Source organism: Mustelus asterias, chromosome 1 (assembly GCF_964213995.1).
Source record: "Mustelus asterias chromosome 1, sMusAst1.hap1.1, whole genome shotgun sequence".
Classification (NCBI taxonomy): Eukaryota; Metazoa; Chordata; class Chondrichthyes; order Carcharhiniformes; family Triakidae; genus Mustelus; species Mustelus asterias.
The window spans coordinates 74,677,110-74,695,028 of NC_135801.1; the positions used below are offsets into that span (position 1 = coordinate 74,677,110).

At 41.4% G+C, this 17,919-nt stretch overlaps 1 protein-coding gene across 1 annotated transcript in view; it reads right to left on the bottom strand.

Moving 5' to 3' along the window:
- sec24d (SEC24 homolog D, COPII coat complex component) overlaps positions 1–17,919 on the bottom strand; it is a 173,463-nt gene that overhangs the window by 115,118 nt on the left and 40,426 nt on the right. The window contains exons 7-8 of the mRNA XM_078213821.1: positions 16,208–16,319; positions 13,416–13,543 (exon numbers count right to left, since the gene is read on the bottom strand). Coding sequence (XP_078069947.1) covers positions 13,416–13,543; positions 16,208–16,319 — 240 coding nt within the window. The remainder of the gene's footprint in view (positions 1–13,415; positions 13,544–16,207; positions 16,320–17,919) is intronic.

Genomic DNA, 17,919 nt, shown 5'->3' on the forward strand with positions numbered 1-17,919 from the left:
AATTGAAAAAATGTATTGCTGTTTAAACAAAAATAGAATGCAAGAAATTTTACAGTTTCCCTATAAGGGAACCAAACTATGAGAAAATATGCCTACAGCTAGCATTTTAAAAAGCATAAGAAAATGCAACAGTAAATTAACATAACTATGAAATTGAATGGGGTGAAATTGCTTAGAGCAGTGGTTCCCAAAGGGTGCGGCGCGCACACTGGTGCGGCGAGAGAGGATGGCAAGTGTGGCGGGAAGATTAAAGGACAATCAAAGATACATTTAAACATGGATTAGATATTTTTCCAAAGTGATTGTTTTATACTTTCCGGATGTCCCATGATCATATTATAAAGTAGTTGTGTTCTATGTTATGAATTAAGCACTGCTAGGTGTTGTTTTTTTTGTTTTTGAATGTATTTCTTATCAGTAAAAAATTCGGTGTGGCGTGAGCAAATTTTTATTCAGAAAGTGCGGCCCAGTGAAAAAAGTTTGGGAACCACTGGCTTAGAGGTTCTCCCATAACTTTGACAGAAAAGCTACAGAAACAGAAATGGGCTGAATTTTCCCAAACCCGGGGTTGCAGGTTGGGAAGTGGAGGCAGCCGGGAAAATAACAGAGGCAAATAGGGATGGCTTCCCAACACATTCCTACCATTGGGAGAGTTTCACATGGGCAGGTCAACATATGAATTGGGGCTGGGCAGCCAATAGTGATAATAATAAGCTGCAAAAATGCACTGCAGGAACTCACCAAAGCTCCTTGTGCAGTGCCGTCCAAACTCATGATCACTACCACCTAAAAGGACAAGGACAGCAAATGTTTGGGAATACCACCATCTGGAAGTACCCCTCCAAGACACTCACCATTCTGACTTGGAAATATATTGCCATTCCTTCAATGTCACTGGGTCAAATGCTGGAACTCCCTCCCCAACAGCACTGTGGGTGTACCTACACCATATGGACTGCAGTGTTTCAAGAAAGCCACTCACCGCCACCTTCTCAAGGACAATTAGGGATGGGCAATTAAAAAAAAAACCTACCAGCTTGGTTCCACTAATTTATTAACAATTTAATGGATCTGAGGGCACCAACATTTACTGGTGGGGCTGCCGAGACTCAAGAATTAGAACCACAGAATCCCCATTGTGCAGAAGGAGGCCATTCAGCCCATCCAAAGAGCATCTTACCCAAGCCCCACCACAGCTAATCCACATAGCCCGCACATCCTTGGATACTAAGCGGCAATGTAGCATGGCCAAACCACTCAACCTGCACAGCTTTGGACTGAGGGAGGAAACCAGAGCACCCGGAGTGAACCCATGCAGACATGGGGAGAACGTGCATACTTCATACAGTCACCCAAGGCAGGAATTAAACCTAGGTCCCTGGAGCTGTGAAACAGCAGTGCTGGCAACTGTACAATCATGCCAGCCCCCTGGCTGGCCCCCTTATTGGAATGACAGCATCTAAATCCTGCACACCATGTTTAAAAGGACAATGATTTCAGAGTCCTCTGGGAACTTTGCTGAGCTGATCTTGCTATCGCAAGTGAAGATTCGGGATCTCATTTCATCCCAGCATCAGAGTCCCAAGACCCAACATTATATTCTGCTCAGTATTTCCATAATTTGACTGATATGCAGTGGGCAATAGGGAAAACCCATGTATGAATTCAACACCACCGTGCCAGCACCAATTCAATGGTAATTATGTACTGGTGCCAACAGTGGCTCACTTGGTCGCTCATTTGCCTCCAAACAGAGGATTACTGATTCAGACTCCACCTTCATGAGTTGAGCACAAAATTAAATGCAGTATGGAGGGAGTGCTACACTGTTGGGTGTGCTGGCTATTGGATGAGAAGTTACACCAAGGCCCTGACTGCTCTTTCAGGTGGATGTAAAAGATCTCATGGCACTATTCCAAAAAAACAGTAGGAGGGTTATCAGCAGCATCCAGCCCATTATCTAACTCTCAATCAACATCAGAAAAATAGATTATCCATTCATTATCACATTGCTGTTTGCGGGAGTTTGCTGTCCCCAAGCTGGCTGACACTTCTCCACTGTAACAACAGTGACAACACTTCAAGAGCACTCAATCAGCTTTGGGAAATCTGGTGATCATGAAAGACACTATACAAACGCAAATAATTCTTTTTAGCTGATTAAACAGATGTTAATTTAAATGAAAAATATAAGAAAATTATTTGTTATTTGCAAATCTGATTTTGAGAGGTACATTTCTCTGGAAACATGACTCATGTTGAATGTTAGAGTTAAATGATTTTTATGTGGATTTGGAAGGCTTTGCAAGAGATAAGCATGCAGAGAGTCTCTTGTTGACTATAGAATCAAAAAAAATCAACCCTGAGCATATTTAACAAATGTTATTGTTGGTTTTACTCTCTAGGTGGAAATCTGCAATCTGGGACTACGTCCCGTGCTGAGGACGGAGTGTGTTTCCTGCTGTAGACCCCCTATTTCCCATCTAAATGCTGACCCACAGTGGCATCATCTGAAAACACAATATCAGGTATCTCATGTACACTGACAACACCCAGTTCAACCTCACTACTAACTCTCTCAACCCCGCCACTCTCCCTAATTTGTCACATAGTTTGTCTGATATTCAGTGATGGATGAGGAGAAACTACCTCCAATTAAATATTTGGAAGACTGAAATCCTCATCTGCAGACCTCACCTCAAAATCCATTCCCCACTCCACCCCTCTCCCTGGCATCTGTTGGAGGCTGAACTAGACTATTCACAACCTTGACATCATATTTGATCCCAAAATGAGTTTTCCAATCACTTTTCCACATCATCACCAAAGCGGCCTACTTCAATGCCCATAACATCCCCTAAATTCATCTTTCCTGTTGGTCATCTGCTGCTGGAACCATTATCCATGCCTTTGGCACATCTGGATTTGACTATTCCTACATTTGGTTGGCCAAATGCCCAGAATTAATAAATGACTCCTTGATGTGATTGCACAATCCCCTTTGAATGATTGGCGTCTTTATATCATTATTAACTCATGTGACAGTGACCACGTCAGTAATTGAAAAAAAGAAAATCAGCCGCTCAAAATGATTCCCCAAAAGAAGAAAAGCAGTGAAACAACTTTAATAATTAGTTCCAGTGATTAATTTAAAAATGCAGCCAAGTTTAGGAACAACAATCAAAGAGGGTCAGTGACAGCAGCGGATATCAGCAAATGCCTGAAAACTCCATTACTGCAACAGAAGTTTAAATAATTCATGCAAACCTCCTAAAAGCTTAAAACAGCTATGGATTCTGTATTCACCTTGCCAGACTTATTTGGACACATGGAAGGGTTAGATCAGACGCTGAATTGTGCACTTTGGAGAAGAGATTCTTAAGATTCAGAATTGTATCTGGATTAAACAATAAGCCAGAGGGGTGGGAAGGTGGTGGAGGCAGAGTATTTTAACATTTTTAAGGCAGAGGTAGATAGATTAATAATTAAGATGAAAGGTTATAGGGGGTAGGCAGAAATATAAAGAAATCAGTCATGATCTTACTGAATGGCGAAGTAGACTCAAGGGGCTGAATGCTCCTAATTTGTATGCCTGCATGCTTGTATTATTGTACTCTACTAGAGCAATTAATGACAACGTGAAAGAAAGACAAGGCATTGATGAAACATCAGGCATGTTCAAGAGGTCTTACAAAAGTGTTTGCTACTTATTTTAACCAATTAAGTAACAAGCAATTAGAAAGAACCAAGGGTCCAGAAACGTAGTGAACCCATCATTAGCTTCATCAATGACCTGAATTGACTGGCTGCAAGTTGTAAATATGGTGATCTGAAGCCAAAGTTGATACAAGGCTGCATTGTAGTTGGGGTAACCAATGACATCCTTTCTGACATAATCCAAAAACGATTTTGGACAAGGCAATCACAGGTCCATCAGCAGAATGCAGCCTCACTAACAATGGTTCAGAAAACCCACAATGACGGTACATATTATTAAACAAATTCATAACAAAGACACTCCAGGCCAAAAACAAAACACCTTATGTAATGAAAGTTCAAGGTGCTGGTGCTGTGGTGGCCAAAATGCCTCAAAAGTGTGAACAGTTCCTTGCAAGCACTGCTTTCATTGTGAAAGGTTTGGATACTTTAGAAAGAGGTGCAGAATCAAGTCCTCTAGATACACAGAAGATGCCAAATAAATATTCACACAAAATGCCATCAATGCAATCCTCTGACCAAAAAGAGGAATATCAAATGATCAAAGATTCAAGATATACTTCCTGGAATGCAGACATTTGTGTCAATGGACGCAACACTAATTTCAAATTGGTAACAGGAGCAAGCGTAACAATCCTGTCAAATAAAGAACCATGACAAGCAAACTTACAGCCAAAAACAACTAAACCACCATTGTATGGTGCAGGAGGAATCAAACAACTAGTCATAGACATCTTACAAGCAATATTCCAATACAGGAACAAACAGATACCAGAAACATGATACTTGCTTCACAACCAGGAGTTCTCTCTTCTGAATCGTAAAGCCTGTGTTGATCTCAACCTCATCCAAAAGATCAAGGAGATCAACAAGCAAGGATCTGGGTCGGACATCAAAAAGGATTTTTCAAAACTATTTATCGGGCTGGGCAACTGAAGAATGAATACAGCATACTGCTGCAAAAAGGTGTTAAACTTGAGTGTCTTTTCAGACCGAGGAAGATACTGCATCCACTTGTGAAACAGATCCAACCACAACTTGACAAGATAACCAAGATAGGAGAGAATGATGCTCCAGAATGGTTCTGGTGCCTAGACCAAACGGGTCCCTTCGTATAAACCTGACTCAACTCAGCAAGGCTTTGGCGAAGGAAATTCACCCGATATCCTCGGTGGGCGATTGCTTGACCAAGCTCTCCAACAGTACAGTGTTCCTCAATGCCAACATCAGCTTTTGGCAGGTACCGTTAGATGAAAGATCTAAATTATAGACATCCCCATATGGCAGATTTTACTTTAATCATTTGCCATTTGGAATAACCTCGGCACCTGAAAACCTTCAGCAAATAAGGTCAACTATTTTGCAAGGCCTGACAGGTATAATCTGCCATATGGATGACATCCTTGTTGATGGAGTAACAGCTGAAGAATATGGCCCAAGATTTAAAGTCCTCCTGAATCTCTTGCAGAAAGCAGGACTGGCATTTAACGGCAAGTGTGAATTATCTAAAATGCCCATTTGACTTTTAGGCCACATCATGAACAGCAAAAGCATAATGGTGGACCCACAAAAAAAAAAGGGCTGTCAGTGAATTTCTGATCCCTTTATCCATTCTGAGCTTCAATGATTCCTGGGTATGCTGAACCTAGCACAGAACACTTGAGACACCTATTGAAGAAGGCCCAAGTATGGTGTTGGGATGTACACCAGGAGCAAATGTTCCAACAGATTAAAGACATGCTGCTCTCACCAGATATGTTGACTCACTACAACCCATCCCTACTGAGCACAATTGCAACTGATGCCTCACCTACAGGACTAGGGATCAACAACAAAATCTATTATGCATCTCAAGCCCTATCTGAAACAGAAATGAGGGGTGCAGCTGTAGAAAAGGAGGCTCTATTCGTCATGTGAGCTTGTGTGAAATTATCCGACTATATTATAAGGCTGAAAGTAGCCAATGAGAAGATCACAAATCATTAGTCTCATTACTGGAAGAAAAGGAACTCAGCAGTTAGCCACTGGGAATCCAGAGATTCCATTTGTGACTAATGTGCTTCACCTACAGTGAAGACAACGTATGTCCAGAACAAGCCACAATTGATCGGGAACACATTGTTCAGGGCCAAACAGTCAACCATACCACAACACAGAATATTAACCTGGTCAATGAGGTAGTGTCTTACTCCCAGTTCAAAAAGCAACAGCCAGGCAACAATTGAGGTCTACAACATGGAGCACTCCTTTGGAAGGAGGAAGTCAGCTAAAGTACTCTCGTCTGTTCGCTAACTGGTACTGCTAAGAATGCTACAAGGAGAACAGAATCAGACTGCTGTAATCCAATCACCTGCCAATGCTCACCACCTAGTTCAGTCTGAGAAAAAAGGCTAGTATAAGTCAAATAGAAAGTTACCAGAGAATCATACTCCAGAAATTGTCAGTGACTTTGGAAGAGATGGCAAGAAAGAAAGCAAGCAAAGGAATTACAAATTGTATCATTAGTTACTTTGGTTTCCAAGGAAGTAAATATTTTGCATCTGGAAAATGCAAGTGCTTTTTTTAAAACATAATCACTTTCATATAAGGAATATTTAAGACATTTATGAGAGGTAAAAATACACACTGTATGCAAGATTCAAGCAACGCATAACTTTTGAAATTTGTTGACAGTTGAAACATTTCAAGTGGATAACAAGGCTCCACAAAGACCTACAAAGGCTATGGAGATATAAATAAAATCCACTGTTTACGTCTCCTTGGAAATTCAGTTTAACTATGACACACTGGTGCCAGAACGACACCCTCCTGTCATCTGGGTCAGATAGTAACGCTTATCACACAATTGTTTTTAAAACCCTGTTAAATTGAAGACAATAAGGTGAAATCTTTCAAGTTTAAGTTCTAAAAAGTATTCGATTTTTCGAAGAGTTAAAGGACGTTTCAGCTTTGTACTTTTTTTAAACTACTGGCCCATACTTAGAATGGTAAAATGATATAGAAAAACGACTTCTTTTTATAACAAAGTCCATTTCAACAAGCAGCATTGGTAGTAGTGTAATGGCAACCAGAGCATATGTTATTGGAACCTGCATTGTAATATTGAATATTGTCAGCATGGCTTCAAAAATTGGATTTTTGTTCCCCAAATAAATCACCCTCTTACATTTATTTTTTTTTAAAAAAACAGGCTTCAAAGAAATGGTCAAAACAACAAACAAAAAGTTGAATATTTGAGGAAAAACAGGTTACATATAAATAGTACCTGCTGTCCAGGACACCAGGCAGAGTTGAATCAGTGACAGACCGAATGTGACCGCTTGCTGCCTTGGAGACTTAGGAGGCCGTTTAACATTTGAAGAATGGGTACTGTGTGGTTGGCTTTCTAATTTAATACATACACCTTATGGTTCAGGAAGTTATCCATGCATTTCCATATGCATTTAAAGTTAATTTACCATCTCTCTAGTGTTTTAGCAATTACAGGTGTGGCCTTATTGGTATGCCATGAAGGGGAGGTGAAAATTGTAATGGAAAACTACAAAAGGAAATATCAAAGGCAGGACTTTACACAGTATCACCTTACTGAGTTATCTAATACAAAGAGAATGATTGGAACTCATTTCTGAGCCAGAGTTGTAATTTTACCGACATTTCCTCGTCAAAACAACTGAGTAGATCTCTGTGTCTTGAGAAAACAAGAAAAATCCTTTGATATTAAAGAAAATGAGGAACTTTAGCATTTGCTACAACTCCAGATGTCGATCAGAATCCCTGCATCATTTACTATGCAACTCCCACATAGGCACATTAAGCCATCTGCAAGTTAAAGAAAGTTCCTCCTTGCCTTGCAAAAAATCATAGAACCATTCAGTGATTGGTACATTAGATACTTGCAAAATTGCAACATCTTTTTTCTAACTTTAATATCTACTTCTGACATTGCATATATTTCATTTAACGTAACCCCACATAACCCTGCCAATCCCCCTAAGCTATACATCTTGGGACACTAAAGGGCAATTTAGTATGGCCAATCAAGCCAACGTGCACATCTTTGGTCCGTGGGAGGAAACCGGAGCTAGAGGAAACCTAGGGAGAATGTGCAACTCTACCCAGACAGTCACCAAGGTTGGAATCGAACCAGAGTCCCTGGCGCTGTGAGGTGGCAGTGCTAGCCACTGTGCTACTGTGCCGCACATTCTGGTACAATAAGGTACATTTTTCATCATTAACCTTAAAAGCATTTCCTCAAATTATTTAGTTGAGTAACTTAGTTGCTTTGTTGTATTTAAGTATATTTAGAGACAGTGGGCAGAATTTTCCCAAAGTTGCAGTGTTGGATCAGGTGAGAAAAGCTGTGTGAAACTCACTGGCTTCACAGTCACCTTTTCTCACCTGATCAAACAGCACTCTGTGCAATTACAGTGCTGAGGTAGATCACACAGCCAGCTGAAGGGGCAGGGCTTAAACATTCCAACATAGCTGCGATTCAGAAATTGGGGCACCCAATCTCAAAGTAAAGTTAAAAAGCAACCCCCATCCTCCACCAACTGACATTGGGGCCCCCCCCGGTGGATGTGGGAATGCCTCAACCCTCACACAGTGAGGGCAACCACCCCTTCACCACTCAAAGGTCAGGGCAGCTCCCTCCCACACCACACAAGCATCAAGGTGACCTCACCCTACCACACCCCTCCCCACCAATGGGGCTCTCTGGAGGACCCGCCCCTGGCAGTGCCAACCTGGGGCTATATTCACCTCCATGCTCCCGGTGTGGTTATATTTCCACCGACTTGATGTCATGCCGGCAAAGGGGAGCATTTAATGAGGCCAGATGCAATGGTGTAACACCTTTTAATGATATTCAAAACGTATTTAAATTGATAGAAATCTCAAACCGAGATCTCGCTGATGTAAATCCCATTATGGCCCTCTCATGAGATTTAGCGACCATAACAGGATTTGAGCCTGTGGTGAACTAAATTTTGCCTTCATATTTCTGGTCATGTTTTTATGTTTAGATTGAGGGATGTTGATACAGATAGATAAAGATGCAAGTTAATTAATCATTATCTGTACTACACACTATATAGTTTATGATTCCTGGAGCTTAGAATATTTGTTGCAAACACATTTTGACTCTGAACCTGAACTTAAGCACGGTCATATAACTTTTCAATGTGTTGAATAAATTTCTTAGGAAAAAACTTGGAAGAAAAAATCTCCAAATCATTTCTGTACAAAATATTTAAAATCAAAGCAAAAGGTTTCAGCAGGAAAAGCATCTTAACTGAAATATATCTCATTAAAGTACATACACCACAGACTTCAAGTTTGTTGGTAAATTTTACCCTTTTAATGAACTCTCACTATCGTTAAGTTTTTAATTTGTTTAGAACAATGAATTGGAAATGGTAAACATGTCCAACAAATTTAATGATTAATTTCTTTGAAGTGATTAACAATATACTTTCCTGGAAGTAAATCACAGTTTGCCAATTTTTTTTTAAAAACAGTCTGAGTTTTGATAAGTTTATTTGAATATACCTTTGTGCTTGCTTTTGCAGTCACAGTTAATGGTGATTCCAACAAAAATAATTGGAGTTGGGAATGAACTTTAAGTAGGTCATCTCTCACTTCATACTTCTTCGAGCTGGCTATTTTCAAGTCTCAGTGATCTATGAGGGTTATTACTTCCCCAAGCTGGGGGAAGGGCAGCAAAAGGCGAAACTAATAGCAATGCTGAAAAAGCTGCTGTGTCCTCCTCAACATTTTGCAGCTTCTATAACTTTCATTGTATCAATAGGGTAACTTTAATCCCTCAAAAATGACGAGATTGTGTCGAGTGCTCCTGAGTTCTCCAAGCAAGTTTGTTAGCTTATGCAGTACTCAGAGTCCCCACCCCACCACAATCTGATACCCTCGCAAAGTTCTTCTGATCTTAAATCTCCTCCCAGCTTCTCCTAATGTCCTCCATTCCATCTGCCACCGCAGGATTTCCACTGCAATCTTCTCTCCTTCCTAATTTCTCCAGTCCCTCCCATCAATGTCCTGCCGTTTCCTCATCCCCTCAGACTGCAACTCCCCCACCCCGCAAATCGATGTTCCCCCAATCCCTAATCTCTCTGTACTCCCTCCCATTGAAGTCCCTTCCCAACTTGCCACTTCTCCCTCCCTTCCACTAATGTACCCTTGAGCTACTGGGCGAGTTTTTATAGGACCCGAGGGAAAACCCAGTCTACTGGGTTTCATGAATTTAAAACTGCCTCCCTGCCACTCCCCTACCCGCCTCTCTTAAATAGCAGGGTGAATGTATCTGCCTGTTGTAAGTATGGGAGGGGGTGGGTGGTGTGTAGTTATCCCTCCTTCAAGGGCACTCGGTGCCTGATTGAGGGACCCGGCATTAGGAAGGTGGAGCCCACTGAGAGCCAACCCGTGCCTTTGCTACTGACCCCTTCTACACATCCAACCTCATAACCTTCACCCAGCAAAGGCCCTCCAGTCATTACTTAACTATAGCCTGAGTTGCTCTGTTATCCTCTAGTGGTTGTTTCTCAACAGCAGGCACTACCTGCTAAGCTCCAGGCTCTGAGTGGTCAGCGGTTCTCGATATCCCCAGGGTTTGATCCCAGGGAAAGGCCAGTCAGTGGTCTTTCAGCTGCTTGATTGGCTCATGATTCAGTGGGCCTTCTCCAGAGGAGCCAACGTGGGTCATTTGCCAGCTTTCCAGCCGACAGGCAAGACTTCCCCATCGTCTCTATAAGTTTCTGTCCGTAGTTACTGTCACCATAACTGAAACAAACCATCATTTGATGCAGGTTTATCCATTCAAAAATAGTCCTGAAGCCTGGGTTCTCCCACATTTTTTTTATTCATTCATGGGACATGGGCGTTGCTGGCTGGCCAGCATTTAGTGCCCATCCCTAGTTGCCCTTGAGAAGGTGGTGAACTGCCTTCTTGAATCGCTGCAGTCCATGTTCTGTGGGTTAACCCACAATGCCGTTAGGGAGGGAACTCCAGGATTTTGACACAGCGACTGCGAAGGAATGGCGATATATTTCCAAGTCAGGATGGTGAGTGACTTGGAGGGGAACTTGCAGGTGGTGGTGTTCCCATTTATTTACTGCCCTTGTCCTTCTAGATAGAAGTGGTCATGGATTTGGAAGGTGCCGCCTAAGAATCTTTGGTGAATTGCTGCAGTGCATCTTGTAGAGAGTACACACTGCTGCTACTGAGGGTCGGTGGTGGGGGGATTGAATATTTGTAGATGTGGTGCCAATCAAGTGGGCTGCTTTGTCCTGGATGGTGTCAAGCTGCTTGAGTGCTGTTAGAACGGCACCCACCCAGGCAAGGGGGGAGTATTCCATCACACTCCTGACTTGTGCCTTGTAGATGATGGATAGGCTCTGGGGAGTCAGGAGGTGAGTTACTCGCTGCAGTATTCCTAGCCTCTGACCTGCTCTTGTAGCCACTGTGTTTATGTGGTGAGTCCAGTTGAGTTTCCAGTTAATGGTAACCCCAAGAATGTTAACAGTGGGGGAATCGGTGATGGTTACACCATTGAATTTAAGGGTTGGTGATTAGAGTGTCTCTTGCTGGTGATGGTCATTGCCTGGCAATGCTGTGGAACGCTTTAATTCCACAGTGTGTGTCTTCTGTCCTCCACACATTTCCTGCCAACATATCAGTCTGATTGATGGGCTTGGCTTGCAGTCAGATAGGAAGGACTCTGGAGCAGGCTGCAGGAAGCAGTAAGTTCGATCCTGGACTTTTGGGAGAGGGGTGGTGCGGGTATGCGGGGGGGGTGGGGGTTGTTAGATCCATGACCCTGGGGAAGAGTGTCTGAAAAGTAGAGTGTTTAAAAGGCTGATTGAGAGCACTGCTGCACCTCCTGACCTATATGCAGTGTTATTAAGGCCTTCTCCATAAAAGCTGTAAGACAGTCCAAAGTGTGGAGAACTTAGACAGCCACTGTTAAACCTGCAAAGCAACTTAAATCAGGGACTCGTTATCATATTTAACTTATGGGTTGGCTGCTTGCCCTCTGTGCAACCTCTGTTGAGCTTGTAAGTGGAAGAGTTGGTGAGGTCAAGTTTTAGATTTATTACGTTTTACCATCTGCTTCAACCCCCACTCACTTATGTTAGGGTGTTAAAATTCACCCCAGTAAACTAGTTCTACACAAAAAAAATCCAGATACAATCTTGGATTCTACTTTGGTGTTTAATTTTATAAGAGTATCCAGATGTGATCCACTTAGTATTTTGTGCAGCTCAGCACATAGTTTCACACTAGTTCTTTGACTAGATTTTATACCAGCTCTAAATTAAATATACAGCCCACAGCAGGAGGAACGAGAAACTGTGGCATGATTATTACTTCAAATTAGGTGAGTGTGATTTGAATCACAGGTTTGGTATAGATAATCTTTTTCTCCAGTTTTCCATTTTTACGAGTAATATGTTGAAACTTGCTTTGTAATGTGAAAGAGAAATAATGTTATAAATAACAAAGTGGATTATGAGCCCTTCAAAAATTGCTTCAAACCATGAAGTTATAGCATGTGTTTGACATTTGACCCAGAAGCTGTAATTTCTTTAAAATGTCTATGGAATCTGTAATAGGTTTTAAGGATGTTTGAAAATGACTCAAGAGTTTGCATTAATTGGAAATTTCTTCACGAATAAGAAATGCTGGTCTATGCGATCAGACAACCCTTCACCTGGAAGCAGTATCTGGAAGGAAGTCAACATATGAAAGTTGTATGGTCAGACACAAAGGGGAAATACAGACAAAGTAGAGCTGCAGCAGGGGGAAGAACAGACAAGGCACATTTACAAGAAGCTGTGTATGTAATAGTTACACAGGACAAAAAAGCTGAAGATAGGGCCAGAGCAGGGATTATGAACTGAATGATTTTACTGCCACAGCCACAGTTTTGCCAGAGCCAAGCAGACTGATTAACATGGTATATTAAAGGGGTGAATAAAAGAGTCTCTGGCTGGGAATCTGTCCTTTCGAGACTGTTGTGAACTTAGCTTAAGGATATTCTACAGGTCTGTGTTGTTCGAATGACAATCATCTCCAGGGACCTCAGATGGAATAAAGCGGCTGGTGAATGTTAGTCAAGGACTGAATTGTTAGAGTGGGAAAGAGAGAGATACTGCCAATTGAGTCTGAGTTAGAGAACGTTGGAACTGCACACAGTGCCACATATGTGCGGGGAATGATGCGAGTGCTTGTGGTTGTGTAAGGCATACGCTTGTTGTATTGATAATTTAAAATGAAATGTACCTTTTTATTTGCAGTACCATTTGCTTATTAATTTATGTTTAATTTACATTGATTCTGATTCATATTGAAATCAAAGCTACAAAAAGTGAAATACTGTTAGTAATTTCTTCATTTGGAGGTTGTTTGGTAACTTTGGTTATTTTGATTTAGACTTCCCCCATAGGGATTGTAGCAACCAGTTAGCTACATTTTCATGATCTTGTTGGCTAGATTTACTAATCTTCATAAGTACCAAACCAATATTTTACATGCCAGAGCCAACAAGCCATGATGAATTTTGATTTAAATACTTAGATGAATTAACTGGAGAAATCTTTAACAGCACCACTGCATCAAAGCAGATTGACTTGTCCCCTTTGATACCACGTCTTCCCAGGACATTCAGCCAGTTCTGATCTTACCTCATTTGGTGGTAATGTTGCAAAAGGCTTGATGACAGCTGCTAAAGGGATCTGGGACTGTTTGGCCATGTCTGCTGTGCTTGGGAAGCTGTAAGTTGTACAACGTATAAAACGAGGACTTGCATTTCCTTTAAAAGATAAATAAAAGCTAAGCATTAATTACATTCCTGGGCAAAAACTTAAGAAACCATTAATCAGCAAATTCGACAGTTGTAGATTGTTCCCAAAACATTAAAAAGCTACTAGAGTGTTCAAAATTGCAGATAATTTTATGGAACAATACAGGGTCACATGCAATCCTGTAGCTGGACAGGGCTTGATAGATCTGTTGCACTTCTGGCATCATAATTTAAACTCAGTGAAGGGGTAAACACTACCTTTCTCCAAAGGTTCACAAAAGGGGGTAATTAGAAGCTTTATCACGTCTGTTCACTTCAGCAAATCAAAGTGGCAGATAGTTGTGATTAAGTTGAATAGTCATCAAAAACATTACTCTATCTTATCGTCCGAGAGAGATGAGCTAACAAATATACAGTCAAAAGGACAAGACATGACGGTGTTTAATTGATCCAGCTGCTTTTAACCACCATTGTATGAACAGGAAGATATAGGGTACATTCTGTTGGTGTGAGTATCTCTGACTGAACACAACTGTGGGGATTACTTGCTTGAGGTGCACCACTTTAGAAAAAACAAACTCTTTTATGCTACTGGCCTGCATTTTAATAGTGATATGACAACATCTCTATTAATGTCAGGGGCAGCAAAACCAATGGAAATGTAATTGAGCATAACTCCAAAATAATACATGCTCTTTGGTTCAAATTTTTTTAATTAAAAATTTTAGACTTAAAAATGCAATGGTGCCCAAAATCTGGCAACCGAATGAGGGTACGCACCGCATATGTGCTGGTTTCAATTTACTCAGGCAGCACACAATAGGTGTATTGTTTCATTACTTTATTCACACATGCATGTAACTAATGCCACTATCTTACCCATTGACAGCACACCTGTAAATGGGCGATGGAGGTGCAGATATTAGGAATTTGACTTTGGCTGCAGACAACAGGGAAACATTTCTGCAAGGTGAATGGCCAGTCTGTAATATCAGGACCTGAATGGAGTTAAAGCAGCATAGAGGATTGCTGCAAGATGAAATCAACAATTTTGTTGCTGCAGGCACTGACCTGCGTGATGGATTGCAACGCAGCTGCAAGTTGAGGGAGTGGAATCCAGTTTGATTGATAAAAATTCCAAGCTGGTGATAGGAAGCATGTTAGTCAATATATATGCAGTGTATACCTTGCGCTTATGGGAAGTCGCCCATTTCCGCAAAGCCTATTGCTCTCTCATACTGCTTTGTTCAGTCTATACTTGCTCCTCTGGTGTATAGACTCAACAATTAGCTTTATACTTGGCTGTGCTGTGGACTGTGAGATGTTGCTGATGTCACCTGGTACAGCTTAAAGAAGTCAAAACTATTTGAGGACCATGATGAGCTTGACAGCCATCGGCAATGCTGCCCCTGACAGGTGAGAGGTGACTGTTCTGGCTACAGCTGGCAACATATCCTGATGGCAGCCTGCTTCGTGATGCAAAAACATTAGCAACTTTACTGTTGAGGACGTTTAAGGTCAAGAAGTGCTACCTAAATACACCGGATGGAAATGGCCTCCTTTGCTGTTCTCCTTCATCCGCTTCTGGTAGGTGCTTCTGCTCTCTTTCAATGAAGTATTCTTCCCTTTAAAGAATTCCAATGTGCATACATAATGCCAGCAAATCCACCTGTTCCAAAATGGCGGGTAATGGACTTTTGGCTGGAATGTGCGTGCACTTCCTGCGCACAACGCTAGGACTTCAGTAGACTGATTACTACCTGAAAAGGGGCATTGTGTGGCCGAACTTCTAAAACATATGTATAAAATGGCATGTATTGCAACTTCCTGGTACACTATTGACTGACATTACTCATACCATGGGATAGCAAAATGTTTGCTGGTTCTTAAGCCTTATATAATTTGTTTCCTAAAATACCATTAAAGCTACTTGAACTGCAACTTAAGCAGGGGCGGGTGGGGTGGGGTGGGTGGCAAACAGTTCTCTGGCCTCCCCGCTGCTTGTTTCAATGGGAGTTCCCATTGACTGCAACCCACGCCGCCGGGAAACCCACAGTGGGGGTGCGCCATCAGCAGCACCAGAAAATCCTGCCAGCATGAACAGCCTGAAAATTCCAGCCATGGTGTAAGGTTACATTCATTTTGGAGCATCCTTCTGGGCTTTAGTACAATACTGCTCAACAATGTTCAAATCTTTCTTCAAATCTTATTTTTGTTGTCTGTCTGAAAAACATTTTCCAGTATACTTGGATTTAATGAGGATTCAGCTTAGAATTCACACTTGGAATGAGATCCAAGACTTCTTGACTAACAGATTGTCCTTAAAATACAGGTCCTTTTCAGGAGAGTTTCAAACATTCTAGTTCCCAAATTTACAAAATTTACGAGAATATGAATCCAGAAAATATAAGATTACAAGCCAGAAAGTTTGTTCTGCATTATATCAAAATACAAATACTTAGCTTAAGATAAGGATAAATGTGTTCTTATCAGGTTGCACTTGGCTGTAAGATGACAGCAAGCTATGGTTGAGGGTTAGTTATAAAGTGTACCAATAATGGAGAATGGTGATTTTGTAGTACTCCACTATGTTATGCCCTGTTATGACTTATTATACCTCTTTTATTCAATATTTTATCACCAATTTAACAATAATAAATCAAATTACATTACCTTGATCCTGTACCACACAGTTGGTGGTAACAAGTGGAGGAACTTGGCCTTTGGTGTTTGTCACAAAAAGTTGTCCCGCTCTTCGAATTTTATCTTCTTCTATGACCTGGGTCTGAAAGAAATAATATGCGCACTAATGTACATTTTCAAATAAAAGTAACAATACTCCCAATATAGCACTTATTGGGCATGCTAATGTTTTGCCGCTTTTTCTCATTCAAAACTTGATAATGTAGTTACAATGAACTTATCCGGGGATCACCTTACATTAAAGGGGAAAGGCAATACAGTCTTTTCCAATTAATTGGCAAAAAATATGATTTTATCAATATTCTAAAGTAACAATTTAAATGTTCCTCTTCAAATTACTGAAATAGACATCATTCCTCTGCCGCACAGGAAAAATCAGAGTAGAGAGAGAGTTGGGCAATGGAGGGGCACAGCGGGGTAGACATCTGAAGGTAAAATGAAATGGGAGATGCAGAGAGAGGGAAGTAAAATAGGCTATGTAGAAGAGAGAGAGAGAGATAGGAGAGATAAGGACAGATGGAGAGCTGAAGAGAGAAAGCGAGACATATAAGGAAAAAACCAGGCAGATAAAGAAAGCCAAGAGATTTCAGAGAGATGACAAGAGAAAGAAAGATTAATCTTTGAGAAGACAGCAACTAAATTATTGGACAGAGTGCAATATCAGAAGGGACAGTGAAGCAAGACAGACCACCTCAAAAAATAGCCAAAAAGGACATATACATCCGAAGAGATGCAGAGAGTGCCATAAAAAAAAATTTGAGAGGGGAAGAAAAGAAACTAAGTTTTAAGTTTTGAAACAGAAACACAGAATTGTTAGTGTAGAAAGGAGCCATTTGACCCAATGTGTCTGCACCTGCTCTCCGAATGACATAAAGTGAATTGTTCATTCTCCCGCCTTCTCATAGTGCTGCAAATTCTAATTCAATTTTGAATGCTGCAATTAAACCTGCCTTAACCACACTCTCAGGCAGTGCTGTGGTGTTTCAGTCTCCATGCTGAACACTGGAGGCAGCCCCAGGTCTTCTTCAGCTAAGTCCCAACTTCTGTGCGCCACATGGTCCAGATCCGTTCTGGACCAGCATGTTTCCGACTGGCATCGTGGAGAATCGGACATGGAGGGAAGATTCTGGTGCACCCTTCATTTGCATCCAACACCGGCCTCCATTGGGATTCCCAATCCATCATGGGAAGATCCCACTTCAATTTCAAGCCGGGGTGAAACCCAATTTTTGGCTTGGTTTGGTTTCCCATCAAATCCCCCCACCGCCCCCTCCAAATGATCCCACTGGTGAGGACATAAGAGAATTCCATGCACTATCAGTCTTTCACCAAAGTTAAACTGACGGCCTGTAGTTGTTGGGCTTTATCTCTACACTGTTATTTGAACACTTGAAGCATTTGCAGTTCTCCAGTCCTCCGGCACTACCCAAGTGTAGGAAAGTCACAAGAATTATGACCAGCTCCTGCACAATTTCCACTCTCATTTTCCTCCGTATCCTTGAATGTATCTCATCCGGTCCTGATACTTTATCAACTTTAACTACAAACAGCCTATCCAATACCACCTCCTAATCAATTTTAAATCCTTACTAGTGTCAAAATTACTGCCTCTTTCACCATGACCTGGGCAAAATCTTCATCCTTGGTAAAGGCTATTCATTTAACAGCTATTAAACTATTCA